The 24,228-nt window shown below is 53.7% G+C and overlaps 1 protein-coding gene and 1 long non-coding RNA gene across 3 annotated transcripts in view; one reads left to right on the forward strand and one right to left on the reverse strand.

Annotated features, from left to right (window-relative positions):
• The window catches only part of EPHB2 (EPH receptor B2), a 129,286-nt gene extending 116,093 nt beyond the window's left edge, over positions 1 to 13,193 (reverse strand). For both annotated transcript variants that reach the window (XM_030964023.1, XM_030964024.1), the window contains exon 1: positions 12,998 to 13,193. In XM_030964023.1, the coding sequence (XP_030819883.1) occupies positions 12,998 to 13,082 (85 nt within the window). In that variant the 5' untranslated portion in view covers positions 13,083 to 13,193. The remainder of the gene's footprint in view (positions 1 to 12,997) is intronic.
• On the forward strand, positions 12,527 to 18,988 carry LOC115912452. The gene is made up of 3 exons (XR_004061340.1): positions 12,527 to 12,625; positions 17,641 to 17,904; positions 18,868 to 18,988. It is a non-coding gene; the product is annotated as an uncharacterized LOC115912452 (long non-coding RNA).
• The last annotated feature ends 5,240 nt before the right edge of the window (positions 18,989 to 24,228 follow it).

Below are 24,228 nucleotides of genomic sequence, written 5' to 3' on the forward strand. Positions count from 1 at the left end.
CTGTAGCTAAGATTGCAGTCCCCAGCATGGGCAAAGTCCTCCCTGGGAGGGGACATCCAAACGTTCCAGCAGACATTGACCCAGGAAACCAAGCCCACCCAGGCCAAACCGCGGGAAGGGTGTGCAAATTTAACTGTCTGAGAGGGAAACAAAGATTGGCAGGTGGGGAGATTGGAAGGGCGGGAAATCCCAGCCCAGGCTCGGCACAGGGTGACACCAACTCCGTGCTGCAGGACAGGCAGGTGCAGCAAAGCCAGGCCCTGCTCCAGATCCTCTTCTTAGATGAAAAGAGCCTGGGGGGCTGGAGCAAGGGCAGAGCTGTAACACACTGATGAGGACAGCACAGGGGACGTGCATCATCAGAGTGTGATCGCTTGATGTTGGACCAGCAGGGTCTCCCCAACGCTGCTGGTGGGTGGGATTTCTTCAGACAATGTGAACATGAAGTTTGTTTCATTTTATTTTTATAGAATTGGAAAAGAAGCCAGGTTTGCCTTTTTCTTATTTCTATTTTTTGGGTCTGTTGACTCATCCATCAGTTTGTCTGCTCACCCTCATGACACTTCCCTGATATGATGCATCGTCTCCCTCATGGCCACCACACACCCACCCTAGGTGGGCTCTCACCACCCACGTCAGCCCACAGCCCTCTCAGGAGTGACAGCTCTGCAGCATGCCAAGCACAACAGCTGACCAGTGACTTCTGCACCGAACAGAAACCACCAGCACCTCAGAAGCCCTCACTGAGCATCCCCACCACAGCAGCCAGGAGAGGAATGTGTTCTCCTCAGGCTTCTTCTCTCAGATGGGACTTGGGCAGCAGTTTTATTTTAGTCCTGGGCCAATGTATAGCACATTCCTGCCACCAAAGGGAAGGAGATTCCAGAGCATGTTCAGGTGCATCACCTGAGCCTGTGCACTCACAGGGCTCCTCTTCCAGCACAGACCCTGACATGCCACCAGGAAAATGGGCACCTTGATGGTGACACATGGGGTGGGCATGTCACCACAGCTTCACGACTTGCCCCATGGAGGGCTGAGCCCTTCTCCACCCCTCTGGCCACTGAGCGGTTCAGGACTGGTGGATGACACACCCAGGGCTGACCTCACAAATCCCTTTTTTTTTCCTTTTCTCTCTGTAGCCCACACACTGAGGACCTCCCAAACACAGCAAAACACCAGGTCAGCTTTTCAAGGGCTCAGCACCCACAAGCAGGAGCTCAGGTCGTATTTAGGCCACCCAAATTACAGGGCAAGGTTTCTGCTGGAGAGTGACCTGCTTGGTCTCTCCCAGCACAAAATGCAACAGGCAGCCCCTGCCATCCCATCCAAGACACCACAGGAACGGCTGGGCTCCACTGGTCCCTCCTGTTGGTTCCAAATGTGCTACTCCCAAACCTACCACGGCCCCTGGCAGCATCCCTCACTTCCCAGTCCAAAATTCAGTTCCCCTCCCTGCAGCCCCACCTTTTCTTATGCAGGGACCAACAGAAACTGGGAGAAGCAAAGCAGAACTGTGGGACCCAGACTGGAAAGACTGAACTTCACCCCCAACCCCCCAGATAAGGAAGGATGGGCTCCCGGAAGGGCCGGGGATGAAAGGGAACGCCGCAACGGTCAAGTTGGCTGGCTCAGCTTTGGGCTTGTGCCCGTTTTCCTGCCATGGGCACACCCACGAGCCATGTCCTGCCACATGGGGACAGCCACCTGCCCAGCAGCCCAGAGGGACCAGCCTGGCAACACCTCATCTGCATGTGCCTGCACCTTCTGCCTGTCCCACAACCATAAACCAGTGTAGCTCCAGAGACCTCCCCAGCCACTGCTCAGAGCATCAGCAACCTCCTGAGCGATGCCAGGTTTAGCCAAAGCTGGGAACAGGGAGCAGGCAAGACATGGGAGCAGCTGACTGTAAACTCAGCATTTCCAGAGGATTTGTTTGAATCAAAAGCTGCCGCTCTGAAGCCAGAACAGGTGTCAGTCACACCAAAATCTCATGGCAGCTATTCAATGTGATGGCATAAGTTTGACATCACATTTAAAAAAACTCCAAAAGCAATGTGAGCAGCTCCTCTACTCTCTATTTCACCTACAGCCATGGAAAAAAGAAAGGTGAGGAGCCAAAAGGAGGTTAAAAGCAGGTGTGTCAGGGCTGTCCCTGCAGCAGTAGCACAGCCACATGAAGGAATCAGCTCCCCATCACTGGGGATGCTCCCAGCAGCCCCAAGACAAAGCCACATCAGACTCTCACCCAGCTGCCCCACGTGGGCTCAAAGCAGCACCCACCTACCCCTGGATGGCTCCATGAGCCCCGAGCTGGCCTTGTCCCCCTGCAGACTTGTGAGCAGCCTGCTGCCCTGAGCTTTGTACCGAGCGTGACACGGAGCAGAGCCCACGCTGCCTCTTCAACACCTCCCACCAGCCGGACACCAACCCCTGCTAATGCTGCCAACATCCTAATTAGCACCTTCCCTGTGTCTGCCCTGCTCCCGACTGCTCTGCAGCTGTCCAGGCTCTCAGAGGTTCACCAAAGGCAACAGGGGATGGGGATGAGTCCTGGAGGCGCTGGGCACTCTGTCCCCTCCAGCCCATGGCAGCCCCACTGCCCTCCTGTGAGTCTGTGTCAAGGGATTTCCACACAGCATCACACCCAGCCTGAGTTTACCCTTCCAGAGCCTGTGGGACTCTCCATCCCCTGCAGGGCAGAAAGGAGTGGGGCTTTCTCCAAGCTTCATCAAATCACAGCACGGTCTGGGCTGGAAAGGACTTTAAAAGCCATCTCCATTCCATGCCTGCCATGGGCAGGGACACCTTCCACCAGACCAGACTGCTCCAAGTCCTTTCCAGCTTGGCCTTAAACACTTCCAGGGAGCGGACAAGGCATGGACAGGGCAGCTCCAGGCTCTGCCTGGGGAATGCATTTGCCCATCCACACATTTGCCCATCCATGCATTTGCAGCTATTTCCATGGCTGGAAACTATCCGTGGTGGGGCTGCTCTGCTCTGCTCTGCCTGATCCAACCCCTCAGTGCCCCGTGCCAGCAGCCAGCTTGGGGAAGCTGGCACCTCCATCCCACCTCTCAGCACCGGCTGATCAATGCCCTGCCACCAGCCATTCCGACATCCAGGCAATGAAAATATTGGAATTGCTCCCCAGGCAACGAAAACATAACATCTCCAGCTCGCTTTCCCTCCCAGAGCAATGCCCAGAGAGCACAGGCCTGCTCCCTTTTACCACAAAGGTGTCACAAGGTGCATACAAAGGGTGGAGGCACAGAACCAGTGCTCAGACACCTGCAAAGGCCCTCTGCAAGCAGCCTGGAGGTACTGGGATCCTGCAGGAGAGATCCCTCAGCAGAGATCCACAGGAAATGCTTTCCCAAGTTAAGTCCCCGCAGGCTGGCCAGCCCCCATCCCTGCAGGCTCTATCAAGACTGGACATCTTGTTTCACTCCATCCATGCTGCCCCCAGGTCATGCATTTCTCCTGCTGGCTTTATCCTCTGATACCAGACAGGCTTAAAAGTAAAACAAGGCCAAGATTTATGAAGTGAGGCTCCCCATAAAGGTTTCTGAGTTGCAGTGCTGGAGCCTGGAAACAGGATTACAGCAAAGCAAATCAGGGAACGCCATCGTAACCTCGGCACGGGGAGAGGTGACCCTCACATGCTCCAGCCCAGCTGTGCAGTGCCTGGGGCTGCCTGGCCAGCACAAACCTCCTGGTGATGGCCCAGGGCTTCTTTGGCCTCCCTTCAACAGCACCCAGCTCATTTGGGTGGCCCAGCCCTGATTCTCAGCAGACTTTCTGCCACACTTCGCCTCAAACCAGCTGCACAGGCATTTGTCAGAGCAGAGCACTCCCAGCTCTTCAAGACCACAAACAGGTGCTTTGGACACATCTCATCATTCCATGCTGATTTTATTGCAGCCCTCCAGTGCCTGAAGGGGCTCCAAGAGTGCTGGAGAAGGACTTTGGTCAAGGGATGGAGGGACAGGACAATGAGGAATGGCTTCCCACTGACAGAGGGCAGGGACAGACTGAGTATCAGGAAGACATTCCACTCTGAGAGGATGTTGGGGCCCTGGCAGAGGCTGTCCAGAGCATCTGTGGCTGCCCCTGGATCCCTGGCAGTGTCCAAGACCAGGTTGGACAGGGCTTGGAGCAACCTGGTCTAGAGGAAGGTGTCCCTGCCATGGCAGGAGTGGAACTGGATGAGCTCCAAGGTCCCTTCCAACCCAAACCAGCCAATGATTCTGATTCCAGGACCAAGCCCCTCTCCTGGGGCATCACTCCTACCCAGAAGTCTACTGCCAAGGCAAAGCTTTCAAGAAAGATGGATCTCATGAGAAAGGCTTGAAGCCGAACTCACAGAGGCATCATCTGGGGATGATGACCAGCAAGTGATGGGAGCCAGTAGCAGGGAATGATGATGCCAGTTCCATCCAGGAGTACCTGCCATGGCCACACACCTGGAGGCACCTCAACAGCCCATTCCTGCCAGGTTTGTCCTCAGACACATCCTGTCCCACCCTCCAGCCATAAGTTCAGTGGTCACTTTGAGGGAACTAGTGGCCTCCGGGCAGACTCAAAGAGCAGGATCTCCTCTAGAGACCAAGGAGCATCCAGAGACTCCCTGTCCCCTGCTCTAAGGCAGAGTGCTCCAATCAGTCCTCCCCTGCCCTGAGAGACTCTGGGATAGGCAGAACCTGCACTGTCTCATCACAGTGCTTCTCACCCACAGCCTGTGCATGAGGACTACACAGCATGGAGATGCCTTCTCTCTCTTGTGTCCCTCTTCTGAAGTTGTTCAGGCTCACAGAGGGTCCTGGCAGGAGATCTGGAGAATCCAGCCTCCTCTCTGACCCTCCTCACCCTCCCTGGTTCTCCTCTCCTGTGCTGCTCAGCAGAGCAGCGCTGCAGAAGCCTCCCAGCACAGGTTCCTCCAAGCCATGACACGGACATGTAACCAGAGCTCACCAGGCTCCAGCATCACGGCTCCACACACTTTGGGGACATATTTAGGGAGCTGAGATGACACCTCCCATGGAGAAGAACTCACCTCAGCCTGCTGCTGGACAGACGGAGCCCAGCTGGGCACGGCCAGCAAGCTGCATCACCAGCCTGGGCATCACCAGCGGCACAGCTTGTCCTTCAGCCTGCTGCAGCTGGGTATCCTCCTGTCCCCAAAGCCTGGCTGGGAGCAGAGGGGATCCCAGACCTTTTGCCTGTCCCTCCTCTCCTGGGCTGGGGGCTTGGAGCCAGCCACAGGCTACCCAGGAGCCCAGCAGCCAAGCCCATTGTTCCCTTTGTCTGGCCCTGGGAGCACCAGCCCACGGCAGCTCGTGGTGTCCCTCCTGCCCAGGGACACTCACACAGCTCGTGGTGTCCCTCCTGCCCAGGGACACTCACACAGCTCGAGGTGTCCCCCCAGCCCAGGGAGGTTCATACAGCTCGAGGTGTCCCCCCTGCCCAGGGAGGTTCACATGCTCTGCCACATTTGCCTCCCCCAACCCTCACAGCTGCCAGGTAAGGGCCCAAGCACTTCCCCTAACCCAGCCAACAGCCCCCAAGGTGAACCCAGGGCTCAGGGAAGCTCCTCTCCTCCCCAGTTCCAAACAGATGCTCTTGGCCTCTGAAACTCCAAGGTGGGCAAAGGCAAGTACCAACAGGCATTTTCCAAGGGACCTTCCTTGGCCATCTGGCCAAAATCGAGAGCCTGTGGAAACTTAAAAGTGTCCCCAGACACAGAGGGCTCAAGGCCACAAGCACCCAGAGCGATGTGGACCTACCCAGCACTTTGCCTTGGAAGCTGCAGATGATCCTGAAAGCCAAACTGGGAGCTGGGGGCCAGCAGGACCCCACCAAGCCTGGACATTCAGTGTGAGAGAAGGCACCTTTCCCTGTTTCCTTTCAAATACCATATCTGCCATGGGAGGCTGAGCCAAAGGGACTGCTGGTTTCCATCCCACCTCCTGCAGTGCACCAGGATGCTCAGGGAGCACACCAGAATCCAGGGTACCCAGGACGGGGGAGGGCTGGACTTCACCCTGCTCTGCCTCCACCCTCCATTGCTCCTGGTGTGAAACCCTCTGCTTGAGAACTCCAGAGAGAGGGGAAAAAATATAAAATAAAGGATCATCACCCTTTCATCACCCTCTTCTTTACACCTCCCACAGTGCAGTGTACCTCTGTGCCCCCTCTCTCCCCAAGCTGCATCTTTCCCCCAGCCCCTCTCCCCTGTACTTCTCCTGTACAAGCATCTTCACTCCCTTTCCCAGTCTTTCCCAGGTCGGAGCTGATGCTTTCAAAGAGCCATCCACAATGACTTTAAGATCTCTTTCTCAAAATGCTAATAAGTAATTTAAAGACTGCCACTGTGCATGCATGGGTTTAGGGTAATTTTTTCCATGTGAATCCCTTTTCATTCATCCCTGACTACATTTAATCTGCCACTTTATAGCCCGCCTATCCAGTGTCATGAGAGCCTTTTGCAATATTTTCAAGACAACTGTTGTTTTTATCATCCTGAATAATTTTGTATAATCTGCAAACACTCTTTGCCTTCCCATTCCCACCCCTCTCTACTTTATGAATACATCACCAGCGCAAGCCTCACGCTGACCCTGTCCAGTGGGAAAACTGACTCTTTGTTTCCCCTTCTTTAAGCACATTTTAATCCATAAGAGAGCCCTTCCTCTAAAATTACTGCTCTGGAGTCTCCTGGATCACCCAGGGAGATCTTCTTAAAGGATGCTCATCCCATTTACTCTGGCCCAAATATTCATTTTATTGACTTATTGTAAAATACGAGTTCTCCTGCCATCACTTCAGAACAGTCTCCCAGCCCTGTCCTGGGAAGCAAAGCTCCTTGGCAGGAGTCCCTTTGGCCACTTGGGGTGACACTGAAGTCATCCCCCTCCATGCCAAGGGCTCCATCGTGCACATTTAACTTCCCAATACCCGTTTGTTGAGGGGAAACTTGGAGGATAAACAATTTCTTCTCTCAAGTTATTTTTCAAACTCCTTTCAGCCTGCCTTATATGGCTTCACATTCGCCAGACCACAATTTCTGATTTTTTTATTTTCTCCTTTTAGATACCACTTCCACTTTATGAAGAACATTTTTTTACCTCCAGTGACCTCCTCCAATTTGCCATTTTATCAGGTTTTATCAGGTTTGGTTGGTTTTTGGTTATTTTTAGGAAACTCATGTTAAGTGGCTGCATGAATTTATTCTGAGGTTTAATTTAATTTCCTACATCATGGGCAAATATTTTCCTATTTTAGCTTCTCTCTTCAGTCAGCTCCTTCACTTTGCTTTACTCAGAGACCATTACTATGTGATGTTTTAAAGTGCTGGTTGCTTTATGGATGCCATGGTCCAACTCTGAGAGAGGTAACGCGGAAGGAAGATAATTTATTGGATCAACTGAGAAAGCTTCACCAACTAGAGGAGCTCCCCAGCCCCTCTTCATGCCCATTGGGAGATTGAATCTGCTCCTGATGTCGTGTGTGGTTGCTTGGGTTTAAATCCAGAGTTCATCCTCCTGTGAGCTCTCCAAAGAACCACAACTGTTCTCAGCCCCTAAAACCATAATTTCTGAATGTGACATTTAGGGAGGCACAGACCAGCCCCAATTACAGTTGTGTTTTCTGCCCTCATGGCCTGTTCCATCTTTCTTTAATGCTTGGCAGTCGGTGCCACACTTCCTGTCAGACCTGATACTGCTCTCCTCATCCCAAGCAAGGAAATTCAGGGAGGGGCAACCAGCATGATCCTCACTTACTCCTTTCCCTCATCCTGATTATCTCAGGGGGCTGGCACACCCTGCACAGCCACCCGTGTCTGCACAACCTGCCATCCATCCAGCAGGTTCCTGAAACATCTGACATTGATATAAAGACATTAACAGTATATGCCTGCACAACATCTACAGGCACCTCTCCTTCCTCACACCCTCCCTCCTGCTGTCACCTGGCCTCCAAGGGGTCCCTGCCCACCTTTAGCATCCCCAGAGCTCCCCAGTGCTCCCCCATCCCTGGCTACAGGCGGGCAGAGCCCCTCAGAGCTCCCCCTGCCCTCCCTCCCTCCCACCCAGCCCATGCTGCACTCAGCCCCTTATCACAGGAGGCCCCATCCTTTCCCTTATCTAACGGCTGAACTTTTGCCTCTGAGGATCTCCCTGCACCCCCACCCCAACGAGATCCAACTGGCAGCTGTGCTTTGCCCAGGTCTCTCTATAAACCAGATCCAGGTATGGGAGGGATTACAAACCAGGATGGGAGCTGACGGGGCTCTTCCTCGGGAAAAATGGGGTTGAGGCAGGATGGGAGCCCCACTCCCAGCCAGAGCCACCCTCATTCCTACCCCAGCAGGGCTGGTGTGCAGGGAGCAGGCATGTTTTGGGGCAGGGGTGGAGGGTCAGGCTCTCGTTCATCCCTCACCCCAAAGTACTCAGGCCCAGGAGCTGTCACAGCCCCCACTATTTACCCAGCTCCTCGGGCAGTTTCCTGAGTGCCCACCCCTCTTTCCAGCAGCTCAGGTATGTGCACACAAAGGGCCCTGACTAGTGCAGGCAGGTCCTTAGCCCGTCTCCAAGGGGACGGCTGCTCCCATCCCTGGGGACAGCCCCAAACCCCTCACAGCATCCCCAAGGCACAGCTGTGTCCCCTTCACACCCTCTGTGTGGTGACCCGAGGAGGAGGGCACACCAGTGGCCACACCAACCCCGAGCCCTTGTCCCCTACAGCATCTCCACCCTATGCTTTTGCCACCCAGAGAAACTGGAAGTCAGCAGGTATTGAGAGGACTGCTGCTCCTGCCTGGAAAAGCCACAGAACAGAGTAGTAAGGGCAGCAACATGGATGTTTAAATGAGGCACTGATTTATTTGGTCTCCAAAAGGAGCTTTCCCTTTTGCTGCCCCTATAATGCAAAGGGCAGGTGGGTGCAAGGAATGTGCCTTGTCAAAAATTAACCCAGGAAATGGAGGGGAGGGGAAAGCAGCAGGAGGGAGACGGGTGGCACAGGGCCAGGCCAAAACCACAGGCTCTGCTCTGCTCCTCAGTCCCACTTGTCCCAAAACATTTGCTCCCCTCCTGCTCGTAGGAGAGTGTTTGCAGATCTGGAGCTCAAGCTCGCAGGAAGGATCAGCTCTTAGATTCTGTGTTTCCCCCTGGACCTGCTGCTCTGCTGCATCTCTCCAGAGCATGCTAGGCTTGCCGGGAGGCTCCTGCAGCTCCCATGCTTCTGGCACACCTGGAACATCCACCTCCATGGAGCACCAAGGTCAAAGCAACGCTCTGGGGTGACTGTAACCCTGAAGGGATGGCTCAAGTCTTCCTCTATGGAGACCCAAAAAGATGGATACACAAAGGCCCAAACCAGCTCTGTGTCCCTGCCATCCCCCACACCCCATGTGGAGGTGCTCAACATAGGTACAGGAGCAGAGACTATGTTTTAACATTGCAATATGTTACAGCATAAGTGAAATTAAATATGCTGTATATTACAGAATCACAGAATATCCCAAACTGGAAGGGACCCACAAGGATCATCCAGTCCTAATCCTGGTCCTGCATAGGACTCCCCAGTCCCACCATGCGTCCGAGAGTGCCATAAATATTATGTATATTATAATTCACTATTAAATACGCAGAAGCACTGAAGTCCTGTCTCCAGCTTGCTTGGGCGATGGGCAGGGATGTCCATGTCCAGCACCTCAGACACAGCATGCCCTCGGAATACCCACCCCAGGAGTGGATACAGCCCTCCTGCCCCAGCATCCCTCTCCAAACCCAAGACTGGGCTCAGGATGAGGATTGCTCGGCACAGTTGTTGCTCAAAATCGAGTCCCCTCACCCATGATCTGTTTCCCAGCAAAACTCGTGCCAGGCAATTCTCCATCGCCCATTGGAGCCCGTCGCTGCCTCCATGCTGCTGGCTCCGTGCTGCCCACACCCTCACTGATAGCAGGGCCATCTCATGTCTCCTTTTGCATTTTTGGCACAGGGCTGGCTCTCCTCCAGTCCTCGGGAAGCTTGCCAGCACCGCAAGGTTTGTGAAAAGTTAACTCCACTGGGGTGAGGAGCACCATCGGGTTGGTTTTCCCTCCTCGCACGTGAGTTACCAGGCTGTTGATTTTAAAATACCTCCGTGTCCTTCCCAGCTCCCCCCAAAATACCTCGGGAGCGTCAGTCCTGCGATCGGCGCGCAGCCTACGCAGCAGGAATACAAAGCGGGGCCGTTAGCGATAGCGGCGTTACCAACTGGTGTGGGATCCAGACCCTTCCAGGACTCCTTTGTTCTTGACTTTCTGGTTTGGGTTTTGTTTTTTTTTTTTTTTTGAAAAACACACAAAAAACTTTCCTTTGAGAAGCCTGAACTTTCTCAGCTGCAGACACATTACCTTCCAACCGCCTTCACAACTATAGGCAATTCCTAACCTCTGCTTTATGTATGTTGTCATCCACCTCCCTGTTTTCCATACTGATTTATGTTTCACGTTCTTTTTACATTTCCTTTTAACAGAGCCGGTTTTAACCAAACAGCCTTCCCTCCCGAGCCCGAACCATGAGTTCTGCTGGCCAGTGAGCAATCAACTTCCAATTTCCATGCACACTCCTGTTTATATTTCCTTCCCTATCGGCTTTGTTTCTAATTAAGGTTTGTTAAATGCAAGTGAATATATAGCGCACAGAGAAATATAAAGCATGTAGATAAATAAACACCCCACACACAGCCACACTGACTAAGGCTGCGCTTTCAACCACGGATCCCAAAGCACTTTGTCATGTTCATTAACAAAACCTCGCGGCTCCCTTGGGAAAGATGCTTGGATTATTTTACGCCTTGTAATTAGGAAAACTGAGGCACAGAGGAGACAAGTGAAATTACCAGCAGTACCGAAACACTCTGTGACAAAGCCGAAAACAGGACTCGAGAGGCAGGATCCTCCAGAATTGTAGTTTTCCCCTGAACAAGCTTTTCTGCCCCCATTTTGGCCCAGGAATATGCTGGGGCTGGTGATGGAGGGAATCGCCACTGTGGAGGTTCCCTGCAGCCGCGGGAACACGGTGGGTCCAGCCACCACCTCCATGCCCAGCAGCTACTGTTGGGTCCATCTGTCCACACTAAAGGGATCCAGAGCATTCAGAGGTGCAGGTGGACACCACAACCAGGCACTTCGGAAGCGGTGGGAAGAGGCAGTTCCAGAAAGGAAGGAGCAGAGGCACGCCCAAGGAGCTGCATCCCACACGTTTTCACCTTGCCAGCTCTCCAGAAGCCTTTTCCTGGAAGGCTAGATTAGGGATCTGGCTGCCCACACCAACCCTGAGAGTGACCATCACAGCCCCGTGATGCACACAGGGCAAGAGGCAACAGCAGGGGCACGGGGGGACCACGCCAAAGCCAAACCCAAACCAACACAGTCAGCCCCAGCTGGGAATGGCCGCTGGAAGCACACTGACCATCTCCCTGAGGGTGCCCCCATTCATGGAGGAGCACACCTTAGAGCGATCATCTCGGGTGGGTGAAACACCCCACCTGCACTGGCCAGCCCCTCATTCCTACATATTCTCCCCATCCCTTGGCACTCATGCATCCAGCGCCTGCCGCTCCTGCCATGATGGTGGCAAAGTCATTCACGTTCCACAAACCCGGGCAGGAGCCCCAGGAGCCAGCCCCTGACCCACAGCACCGGTCGGCAGCACCTCCTGGGCAGCAGCAGGAGCAGGCTGGGACGGAGGTGTCACCCCATCCCTGCCCAAGGCACCCGGCATGCCACAGCTGGCAGCATCAGCCTGTCATGGTCAAGTGTGCATGGGCCCCGCTGGCTGAGCCCAGAGCCCGTTGGAAGTGTCAAGGCCACCAGCGGATGGGGCCAGACGTCCTGCATGGACACGTATGCTCTCACAAACACGCTCCTCACCCCAACCCTCCCCCCCATAATTAAAACCATGCTGGGCTCATTTGAATAGCAGAGCTGGCGAGCGCTCTCCACTGCAACGTAAATAGTCCTATTTATGCCAAGCTCCCATATTGTAAATATCACGATGTATAGCTGGCCAACCCATGAGTCATCTCCCAAAACTCCAACTTAATAAATGGTGCCTCATCCATGTTCCAGACAAACACCGTCCGAGCGGCTCCCACCGCCCGGCACACACAGGGCCAGCACTGGCCACCCAGCCTGCCCACCAGCCCAACGGAGCCAGAGGGACAGTGGAGCCACCCAACCCCTCCAACACGACCCTTCCACAATGGACAGGCATCCCTGGACCACGCCGCCCCGGGGCGAGCCGGTTTTTGGCCTGACACTTGGCCCTCGCCCCTGCCCAACCCAGTTCTCTGGCACTTGCCAGGGTGTCCATGCAGCGGGCGGGTGGGAGCAGGCAGGAATGGCTGGGATGGTTGGGGAGCAGGAGAACAAGTCTCCCCTTGCACAGACCCCACCGTGGGGCTCCCACCCAGCGCCGTCCCCGCACACCCAGCCCTGGAGCTCCCCACCTGCCGCCTCACTCTGCTTTGTCTGAGCACCGGGGACCTCGGCGGGGAGCTCGGCTCCTCCTGGGGACGCCGGGAACGCCACGGCGCCAAGGGGGAGCCGGCCACCAGCTCCAGAACGCCGGTAAGGCCTGGCGGAGGGGCACCCCAAAGACTCTGCCGAGAGCAGCAGTGGGCACGGGGCGGCGAATCCCGGGCATCCCCGGGGGACCCGTCGCGGTACCCAGGGATGCCCACTCCGGCGGAGGGATGGCGGGGAGAAGGGCGGCCAGCGATCGGGAGGGTCTGGGGGCGGGGGGGGGCACACACGACACAGCGGGCTCCGGCGGCGACACCTCCAGCCGGGGTAGCACTTCCCCAAACTTCGCCTCCCCTCCGAAGGGCGTGCGGCGGGGAGGGGGACAGGGGGCAAAGTGCTACCCCCTAAAAAACAGGGAAAATCCGGAGGGGGCTCGCCCTACCCGCAGGGCCCCCGCCCCCCGCGCGCCCCCCTTACCTTCCACGGCGGCGAGCAGGGGCAGGAGGGCGAGGGGCAGGCAGCAGAGCCACAGCGGCCCCATGGTGCGCGCCGGGCCGGGCATCAGAGGCGGCGCGGCCGGCGCTCCATGGAGGCGGCGGAGCGCAGAGCGCAGAGCCCAGAGCCCCTCGCTGGGGCCGCCGCCGGCGCGGGCACGGCCGCGGGCACGGAGCGCTCCGCCGGCCCCGCCGCCGCGGCCGGGCCGAGCCACCGCCGCCGCCGCGCGGGGACGCCCCGCGCCGCCCGCCCCGCCCCGCCCGGGCCGCGCTGCTCGCGGGGGCGGCCTGAGGGGCCGTGAGGGGGGCGGTGAGGGGGCGCGGCGGGGCCGGCGGCGGGCGGGGGCGGCGGGGGCGGCGAGCGGGCGGCGGCTCCCCCGGCCCGCCGATGGTTTCTCCCGGAGCTGTCGATCATCCAGAGAAAGCCGTGATTTCAGCCCAAATCCGCCTCGCCGGGGCTCGCTGCGCCGCCGGCACCGGCGAGGGGGCGGAGGGGCGGGGGGTCCCGGGGGGATGCCCCCGCCGCCGCGCCCTTCGCACCGCCCGCGGCCACGGGCCGGGCATCTCCCCCGCGGGGCTGAACCCCCGCAGCTGCCCACCGGAGCCGGGGGCCGGGCCGTGAGGAGATTCCCGTCTGGAGAAGGGGACGCGTACAGCAGGATATAAAGAAAGAAACAAAAATCCAAGGAGTTGGTAAATCCGAGGCTTGTTGTGGGCAGCCCTGAGCCCCCGCACCCTTCTCCTCCACCATCCCCCCGCAGCCACCCAGGAGAGAATAGGAATCCCCCCACTTCCCACGTGGAGCAGCTGTGACTTGGTCACAAGCCCCATTGACACTGCTGGGGCCAAGAAGGACCTTCCTAGAACGTGCAAGGTGAGACCCAGCTCCAATTCTGCATTGCAGCGCTCAACAGGCCCCAACCTCCCTGATGCCTGGGAACCACATCTGCCCTGTGGGCACCTCATGATCCACACCCTCTTCAGGGCATGCCAGGGAGGTTGGGACCAGATGGTCTTTAAGGTCCCTTCCAACCCAAACCATTCTGTGAATCTATGACATGTGGCTGCTGCCAGGACTCTCTATCCCAGGAGGTCCCCCCTGCCACCTGACGTCTTCTCCTCGCCTCTCCAGTATCCACGTTGTACCCAGCAGTACCCGCCATAGCTGTGTCCCAGTGTCTGCTGGTTGGGCAAAAGGTTCAGGTGCATCCTGCAGGAAGCACTTGTGTCCTGGAAGATCTTCCTAGGGAGGTCACACCTTGCACATGGATCTCTGCACAAGCTGTGCCGGGTTCATAGGCCAGGAGCTGAAGACCCACTGCACTTCGAGGATGGATTCCTGTCCCTCAACTGCCCATGGAAGGACATGGAAAAAACAGTCTAGTTTCCACTGTGCTTTTTCTTTTCCCTTTGATGCATCTGCAGCTTGAGCACATTGGGTTCTCTGCCTTGACCCACCACAGGAAATGATTCCACAGGAGTGGTTAGTGGAGGTCACAGCTCTGTGATGATGTTGGCACATGCATGAGCCAAATGGTCTTCCCAGCTCAGGCTCTGGTCTGCTTTGGGACTTCCTGTCACTGCAGATGTTGCTGCTCATCCAGGTTGGCCCCACGTCCAACACGATAACCCTGTGGCCCAGCTCCATCATGTGTGGAGAAGCTTTCATCTTTAGAAGCTCTTTCAGGGTCACTCTTGCATTGAGGAAGGAGGCTGAAGGCCAGGACAGCCAGTGGTCTTGCTTCTTCTTCTTTCAGATGTGTTCTTCTCCAGGGCAAGAATCCCAAGGATCCCCAGCAGTTGCCCACCATTCCAGCCCTGTACCAGGCTCCCCCGCTCCCAGCCACCCCTCACTCCCTGCTGCTCTGGAGCAGCCAGCATTTCCCATCAGATGGCTGAAAGCATTCACCATTTACAAACTCATAATCTCCTCATTTCAGTCCTCCCGGACCCCAGGGCTGTTGTGTCCTGCATGTTCCCGAGGATCCATCAGTTCTCCAAAATGGAAGTCTGGAGTCCAAGAGCAGCAGCCCTGTATGTTTGCCCATGCCCACCCAGACCCTCAGGATTTTCTTGAAGCTCTCCAGGACTGCACTGCCAGACACAATGAGAATTTTGTCCCAAGGGAACAGTCACTGGAGACCTTCTCTCATCTCTTTTGAGCTCCCCCCTTAGGCTGTTGCTGATGGAGATGGACCTTGGGCTACGCAGACTTGTCTGGCTGCTGCACTGACTTTGAAGCTCTTTCATGCTCTCTGGAGTCTGGTTTGTGCCCTGAAGATGCTCTTCACGGCCAGTCATGAACTGTGAGCACTGGTCCCACCTCACACCTTCACTCTGCTCCCAGGAAGGGCTTTCTATGACTGTTGCATTTTTTGGCATCCATGGGAAGGCTTGCCAAGGTTCCACTGCCACCCTCACACAGTTGCTGTTCCCAGTATCCACCCTCTGACCTGAATCCCACAAGCTCCTCTGGTCACCGTGCCTCAGTATCTGAGCAGACCAGCAAGTGCTGCAAAGCACCATGCCATGACAAGGGACTCCAGGCCTCCTGCAATGTCCTTCTCTGCACCTTCCACTCTGCACCAGATTTAGTGGCTTCAGTGGAGGCTGGCCGTGGACCAGGGAGCACTGTGCATCCTCACTGCTGTCCTCAGCCACACTGCAAGCTGATGCTCTCCTTGCTGCCATCTGGTGACAAGTGGCCTTGGAACTGTGTCACATGGACATGGCCACGGTCAGGCAGCTTGGATGTGGCCATTTGGAAGTCAAGTTACACTGGTTTCGCTGGTCCTTGCTGCCCACAAGTAACCCTGGGGCAGCACTGCTGCAGAGAGCATCATGTACAGCCTTGATGGGGTCACAAAAATGGGACAACCACCCCTCCAGCTGCACCCACATTTTGATTTACATCAAAAGATGGTTCCCAGGCTAACAGAGCCAGGACAGATGACATCTAGGGGGACATTAAAACAGGTTTGATGGTGACACATTTAATGCTGCATTTTCAGTTCCTGATGCAGAAAGAAAAAGGTCATTTGCATATGAAATCCTTGGCTCATCACACCTGGAGGAGGTGGCTCCCTCTCACCCTCTGTGAGGTTAAAGAGGTGCAGCAGGTGACAGCTGGGAGTCAAGGGAAGCACAAAGGAAAGCAGCAAGTGGTGACACAGAGCTGTCAGGCACAGACTCAAGGCTCAGTGCAGTCATCTTTGGTGATTCCTAGGAGCCTCAGCTACCCGAAAGATTCAGGAGATGCTTCTTTGGTCCAAGGAAGCTACTTGGTCAGTCTCAATGCTCCAGCTGAGGGAGAGGGAGGTTTATGTGGGATGGGAGAGATGGGGAGTGAGTCCCATGCTGGCACCTAGAGTAAATCTGCCTGTAAAGTCCCACCAAAAGCAGACAGGGAGCTGGTCCAGAGCCACTGAGAGATGCCCTGAAGAGAATCAGCACCCTTGGTCTTGAATCGGCACCCTTGGTCCCACCTCTGCATGCAAGAGGAAAGATTTCCAGGTCCTGGCTGAATCCCTTGGACTCCAAGGAACCTCGAGCTTACAGGGGCAAGTTGGGAGGAGGAAAACATGAGCATATTTTTACAGAAATTGAAGTCTCCCTGCAGCAGAAAATCCGGTAAAAGCAAAACCCAAGTGAAAAGCAGTTTCAGCTGTTCTGGCTGTGGCTGTGACGGGCTTGGCCCCAGGCCAGTGAGTTAATTCTGCCTATTAACTAATAGTATAGTATTGTCGGTAAAGATTCATTGCTAAACTTATGTTTTTAAGATATCACTTATCATTTAAACACTTAACTCCTGATCCCCAAACATGTACAGGCACCATGTAGCCCTGCAGCCATGCTGCAGATAACCAAAGCCACCACTGGCTGGGGAGGCTGGGCAGTGTTTAACCCTTTTTCCCCTCTTTGTTTGAATGATAAATTGTCTGGAGTAGCACTTTCCAGAGGAGAGCAGGCCCTCCCACTCAGGGACCACTTATTATCACCTACTTAATGTGCCCCAGCTCAGCAGGGATGGAGGAACTGTTCCCAATAGGGGATTTTTCTAACCTCTGTGAAGGGTGTGTGAACAGCCAGAAACCCCATGGATATCTGTGATTGCAGCCTGTCACCACCAAGGGCCTCCCTCTGTCCTTCCTTGCCTTTCCCAGTCACCCCAAGTGCTCTGCCGGCTGGGGACAGGCAGGTCTGGTCCTTCAGGAGGAAGGGTGAGAGCAACAGGGGCTCCTCGCTGTTGAATTGCACTAAATAGTTTATTTAGTCTTACACCCCACCTCCAGGCTGAGCCCTTGGTGCTGCCCAGCGTCTTTCAGCTCAACATTCCCGCTGATCTGTACCATAACTCGATAGTTTCCAGGGATCTCAGAGCTCTCCTGCAGCATCCCAGAGCAAACCAGCACCTTTACCAGTTACACCAGTCACCAGCATTGGCTGCAGCCCCCACCCTGCCCACCCCACCGGAGACACTGTGGGGAGGTTTCTCTGCAGAGAGTTAAATAAAGATAACCTTTTACATCCCTGTACGCTTGCCGAGGGTACCTGGCCCTGGATGGCTCGTGCTGAAACGTGACACGGGACAGCCCCACCTCACTCAACCTGTTTATCCTGTTGCAGGGACCTGAGGAGGGGGAACCAGCGGCTCCCTCTCCCCTTCAGCTCTCTGAGCCCTGCACCTGAGGCATTCTGTGTGTAGGAACCCCGAGCTCCCGGGCACCAGGTGAAACAGAGAGGAGGAAGGGCAGAGGGTGGCACTGGGCAGCCGAGCATCCTCCTGCGCTGGGAGCCCAGGAACGAGCAGAGGCGCAGAACAGCTCCAGGCGAGGATTTCAGCTCTGCGGGGAGGGGCTGCGCCGAGCATCGGGGATCAAGGGCTGGAAGGTAACCCTGTTTCATTGCTGCTGCAATGTCTATAGTCTGAGGGTTTAGAGCCTTCTGCTAGATTAAGAAGGGAAAGTCAACTGGTAGATTGCAGTAACGATTTGGAGAGTTCTCCGCTCAGAAAATGAATGAAACTTTTGAATGGTAGCCATGGGAACAAATTAAAGAGAAGAGGCACTTTTGAAGCATTTAAAATAGATTTAGAACTGTAGAATTGAGCAGAAAATTTGGGATATTTTGTTCAACAGCTAATTTGAACCCAGGCTCAGAATTAAAAGTAACTTTTGGGAAAATAAAGTTCATAAAAGAGTCTTCTTGGGGACTGCAAAGATGTCAAGTCTTCTTGAAAAATTTGTTTTGGTAAATAAGTAGGATCATAGAGAGGCAGGAAGGAAAAAAATTAAAATAAGGCAAATTTAAATAAAACAATATATTTTATATTTATTTTAAATAAAAACAAGGATTTCCTGATTTATAGACTTATATAATCATTAAGGTTGTAAAAGACCTCCAAGATCACCAAGTCCTACCTTTGACTGAGTACCACTACTTTTCCAGAATGTAGAGAAATGTGACAATCAAATATATAAACTATTACTCTATGTTTCAAAAAAAAAGGGTTTTTTGAAAGGCTATTTAGATATACAGCAAATAAAAGGTGGAACCATCACCAGAATATCATGTTATATATAGAGACTTAATCCAAAATACTTTACAGCCATGAGGCATGACTGGCAGAAGATGGGGTCTGTATTCTGGAAAATATTTTCATTTTAGTGCTTGGTTATAGACAGAAATAACAATGTTAGAGGATAAATCTGCCCAGGAGATAACCTGTGATGAAAAACTGCCAGGCATTACCTACTGACAGGGGTAACGACATAAAAGGATGCTCGATTTAATTGCTGTCATTTGTAAAGGTTTGTAAAAGAAAAGGATGTAACCCAAGCTATTTTGTGGCAGGGAACCCAAGGTCCAGAAGTCTTCCAGAAAACAGTTTTAAAGTTGTTCAAAGCAAGGTGGAAAAGCTGAAAAGTCAAACTCAGGTCTGTGTTTAATACTATAAAATTACAGGGTGGCATCCTTGAAACTGAGAATGCTGAAATGGCATTTAATAAGAAACTGGGGAAACCGGGGAGAAAACTACCTGGGTTTTGTCAGTCCTGGTGTTAAATATGGGAGCCTTGCAGATGCTTATGGACACTGAAAAAATGCAACATTATGTATTACATTGAAGGCACTCGTGGGCAAAATCCCCAGTGCCCTGAGGTAGCAGGGGTTTAGGAGAAGGCAAATACAGGATCAGAGGCAATGGTCTGGTGTGAAACTGCTCTTTCCTCCTCAGAGGTGCTACAGAAAGACAGACCTGAAGGAGGCAACCACATCTTCCACAGCAGAGGGTGGAAAACACCCAGGTCATCACAGCCAGGTTGAATGGGGGAGCCCTGAGTGGAAGATATCCTTGTCCATGGCAGGGGGGTGGAACTGGGTCTCTGGGATTCCTTCCAACCCAAACCATCTGTGACTCCATGCCTCTATCCAGGTATTTCCAAAGGGAAGCAAGCTACAGGAGATGTGGAGGCACAGAGAAAGCAGAGCTGTGTGCAGGCAAGCCCCCCTGCCAGGGTCTGGAGATGAAAGGTCAGGAATCAGCAGGAACGGGGCTTGTGCTCTATGATTTGCATTTCCCATTCTCCCTTTGGGTCTAGGAATATCCATATCATTAAGGTCTGGGCTGAAATGGGACTGAACTGGAACAATTCCTGCAGTGATAGCAAATGCATGCACAGGCTCCTGACTGATATTACTGACTTACCTTTTATTTTATTGAAGATTAATGAGAATAATAATCTCTAGCAGCAAGGTATCATAGAATCAAGGAATTATAGAATGGGTTGGATTGGAAGAGTCCTTAAACCACATCCCGTTCCACCCTGTGCCATGGGCAGGGACACCTTCCACTGTCCCAAGTTGCTCCAAGCCCCATCAACCTGCCTTTGGGCATTTCCAGGGATGGGGCAGCCACAGCTTCTCTGGGCAGTTTGTGCCAAGTCCTTACCACCCTCACAGGGAAGAATTTCTCCCCAGTATCCCATCTAACCATTTCAGTGTGAAGGCATCCCTCCTTGTCCTGGACATGCCTTGTCCAAAGTCCCTCTCCAGGTTTCCCCCAGTCCCCTTTTAGGTCCTGTGTGGCAGTAAGTTCTCCCTGAAGCCTTCCCTTCTCCAGGCTGAACACCCCCTGGAGAAGAGAAGGGGTGTTCAGTGAAGATGGGGTGTGGTGAAGAAGCTCAGGGCTACAGGGGCAGGAGCGTGGTGGGAAGGGACAGGCAGCACTAATGATGCATCAGCACTGCGGAGGTGGTGGACACATCTTCAAGGAGGGAGAGGCAGGGGCTTGTACTCAAAATGTGAGGAGGCTTGGGGGGTCATTTTGGGCCTGGGCAGAGGCAAGGGACACATCCCTTCAGGGCTTGAGGAGTGCTGGCCATGGCAGGACCTGCTCTTTGTCTGTCCGTGGCTCTGGCAGGGAGTGGGAGGAAGCACTGCCCAGTTAACCAACGTGGATGGAGCACAGCTGGCCCTGGAGCAGCCTGTCCTGCTGCCCTTGGGCTGCTGACCTGGCAGCAGAGGGACCTGCCTGCCAAAGCGTGCCCAGGTGCCTGCTGGCACCCTGGCATGGCCAGGATGGGGCAGGGATGGTGGCACTGCTCCCTGCCAGGAACACTGGGCACTGGTGGGGTATTTTCGGGGTCCCCCATCGTTGGGAGGAAAGATGAATCTGACTCCATGTTCTTAGAAGGCTAATTTACTATTCTATTCTATTCTATTCTATTCTATTCTATTCTATTCTATTCTATTCTATTCTATTCTATTCTATTATATTATATTATATTATATTATATTATATTATATTATATTATATTATATTATATTATTATGCTATACTAAAACTATACTAAAGAATAGAGAAAGAATAATACAAAAGGCTTAACAAGATACTAATGAAAAACTCATTACTCTTTCCAGAGTCCTGACACAGCTGGCTTTGATTGGTCATTAAGTCAAAACAATTCACATTAAACCAGTCAAACAACCACCTGTTGGATAAACAATCTCCAAACCACATTCCAAAGCAGCAAAACAGAGGAGAAGCAAATGAGATAATATTGTTTTCCCTTTTCTCTGAGGCTTCTCAGCTTCCCAGGAGAAGAATCCTGGGCAAAGAGGATTTTTCAGAAAATATGGTGACACACAGGGGACAGTGGTGGTCACAAAGGTCATCCTTTCATCCAGCCCTGCAGTGTGGCCCATTGAGAAGGCTCTTTGCAGATTTGCCCCGAAGACTTGGTCCTTGCAGCTGCTGGGATCCCGTTGGCCCTGGAATCAGCATCCTGCTTGGTCCCTGTGGAATTTCTCCTGGAGTGCTCCGTTGGGGATTCTCATAAGCACCTGGGACTGCTGATTCCTCCTGCCCTCATTGAGGTGTCCCTGCTCCTGAAGGGACCAGGGGCACAGCATCAGGGCTGAGCCCTCACTATCCTGTCCTGGCACAGGAGGGGATGGGGTGCCTTGAGGAGTGCTGTGGTGGCCATATGAAAAGTTCCTGGGAGACATAAACTCCGTGTATTAGAGGGCAGCTGAAGACCCCTGGGTAAGTGCTGTCTGCCAGAGGAAAGTCCATGGGGCTTCTCCAAAAGGGAATCCTGCTTCACAACCCTTCAGAGCCCTCCAGAGTGGCCAAACACACATGGTCAGTGCCATCTGCTCCTGGCATCTGCTGGGGCTTCCAAAAGCTTTCCTTTAAGTTCCTTGCCGAAAGTTTTTTAAGGAAAGCAGGAAGCCTGGTAGAGTCAAGGGAGTTCCTTGTCATTTTAATTGCATAAGAGATGGTTGCAGAGAGAAGTAAGCAGAGGGAGGTCACCAGCCTGTCCTGCAGGAACAGGGGTGAGCAAGGAGGTGACAAAGGATAAGTGATGCCATAGGGAAAACATCCATAACTTCACTTGCACAGTGACAAGGTTGCTCCCTTCTCTGTCTTCTCCCAGGAATAAGCCAAAGCCATCAAATGACACTTGTGTGAGGTCCAGGGCCAGGGTCTAAAAGATTGGGGTTTGGGATCAAAGGAGGTGATTCCTCACATGGATGGAAGGTGAACTGTTGACCTCCTCAGCAGAGCTGGGGACACAAAATTCACAGGGATTCGAGTGCCGGCTGGAGAAGTCCTTGGAATGGAGATACAGGATTTTAGAACACACAGGGAAATCCATGGAAATTAAAATAGCTGGAAAGTCATCAGAATAGATCTTCCTGGACTCCTACAGCCCCCCAGCCTGTCCTCTTTCTTCTGTTAAAATCCTTCCTGGCCCCTTGGGAGATGTTGTGGATGCTACAGACTTGTCCCATGGGCTACACCAACCTCTGCACTGAGCCCCTGCAGGGGCTCCCTGCCATCAACACGGCGCCAGTGCAGGATGGGGACCCCCAGCACAGCCCTGCCAGTTGCATTCATGCACCCAAGAGGTCTTTAATTCGGCTTTACTTTGCTTTTTTCTTTCTCAAGGTGTGTTTTGTTCTGTCTGGAGAGCTGGGAATGTCAAGAGCTGGAGTTGCTATGCCAGTGCTGGGGTGGGGACTCCAGCAGGAGCCGAGGGAGCTGGCACAGGGCCCTGTGAGCAGGAGCAGGAGGGGAGCAGGAGCCAGCTCCGAGGGGAGCTGAGGGCTGCCCATGGGTGCTCCAGCCTTGGGAGCACAGCGGGCACAGAGCCTCCCAGCCTTGGGACATGGAGGCAGGGATGAATGCACTGCTCAGCAGGAATATTGGGGAGGAAATAAATCAGCTCCTGATTTACCTGGGAGGACAGATACTTCTTCTCAACTGGTTTTTAATTTGGACTCAATTTCCAAGCCCGGCTGTTCAGATGTCTCTGAGATAAGTGATCTGTGTAACGTCTGAGTCAAACAGGATTTTCCTTCTTTTCAGACAGCAAAGCTGTGCTCTGTAAGTGGATGTTCCAGCTAATGAGGTGTTAAGTGTAGAGAGAATCACAAGTACTTGAGGGCAGGATCCAGCTGGTAGTAAAACCAACAGCCAGCACCAAGATTGTCCTCAGCTTCCAGGAACAACTTCAGACAATAAAACTGTACTGAGGGCAGGAGTGAGGGAAAACCTGGGAAACAGAACCACAGAAATACAGCCATGTGTCATGCTACAGCTGCATCACATAGTTCCCTTTCCTTGGGCCAATGGAGAATGACAAGGGAGAGGCAGCAACGGTGGCTTTTAGCTGGCAACGAGGGGCCAAGTGGGAGCATTCCTGAGAGTCCTGAAATCCCAGGGTGTGCTGAAGAAATGTGCACAGAAGATGCAGTGAATCCTGCCAGGGAGGTTCAGCACTGGACTCTGCTCCCAGGGAGAAGGGATGCTCTCTGGGCCTGAGCTACTGTGCCTTGCAGTGTCTGCAGTGCTGAGAGGAACATGGTGAATCCTGAAGCCAAATTCATCATCTGCCCATTTTGTTTGCCTTTGGAGCAGCCCAAAAGCCCAGCTGCATGCACACTCAGTAGCCCTGGTGTCCGTCCCTCCACAGCAAAGCCACCTCCATCTGTCCTTTTGCCTCTGTGGAGAACAGGCAGCCCAGGAGCAGCAGGACCACCTGGCACAGGACAGAGGATGCACAGGCTCCACAGTGACCTGGTCTTCAGGACACTCCACACCCCAGAACCAAAAATCACAGTGATATTCTCTGAAAGGGACTTTCTTCGTGCTCTGCTGTGGACACAGGCTCAGCTGGCACATCAGATGGACATCAGGGTTAGGGAGCAAGCCCATGAGGAGGCTGGAGGAGACCAGGTGGGGCAGAGAAGCAGGAATGTCCTACAAATGCAGTGTCAAGACACATAGATGTCTTAGCAAGGGACTGAGCATAGAGGATCAGAAACAGGTAGGAGAAACACAGCAGGTTCCCTAGAACAACAGCCCATGGCAGATGTCCTGCTTTGGACATTCCAAGTGGTGCTGAGACATGCACAGGACCTCATGGCAGATGGTAGAACACTGTCAGCTCCAACACTCAATGTAAGAAAAGCTGGGGTTGCAGGAAATCCCCTAGAGGGTTTCCAGGACCTGCCACATCCACCCTGACCTAGTGCTGATGACACTACAGAAGGTTGGAGCAGAGACCCCATATGTGTTCCCACCACCACCTCCAGGATTTATGGGTATCTCCTGAACTGACCTTCTCTGGGACACAGGTTGTGTTGCAGCAGCAAAAGGAACAACCTGCAGTCCCTGGAGCAATATGGATATGGATATGGATATGG

The sequence above is a fragment of the Camarhynchus parvulus genome, chromosome 21 (assembly GCF_901933205.1).
Source record: "Camarhynchus parvulus chromosome 21, STF_HiC, whole genome shotgun sequence".
NCBI classification, from domain to species: Eukaryota; Metazoa; Chordata; class Aves; order Passeriformes; family Thraupidae; genus Camarhynchus; species Camarhynchus parvulus.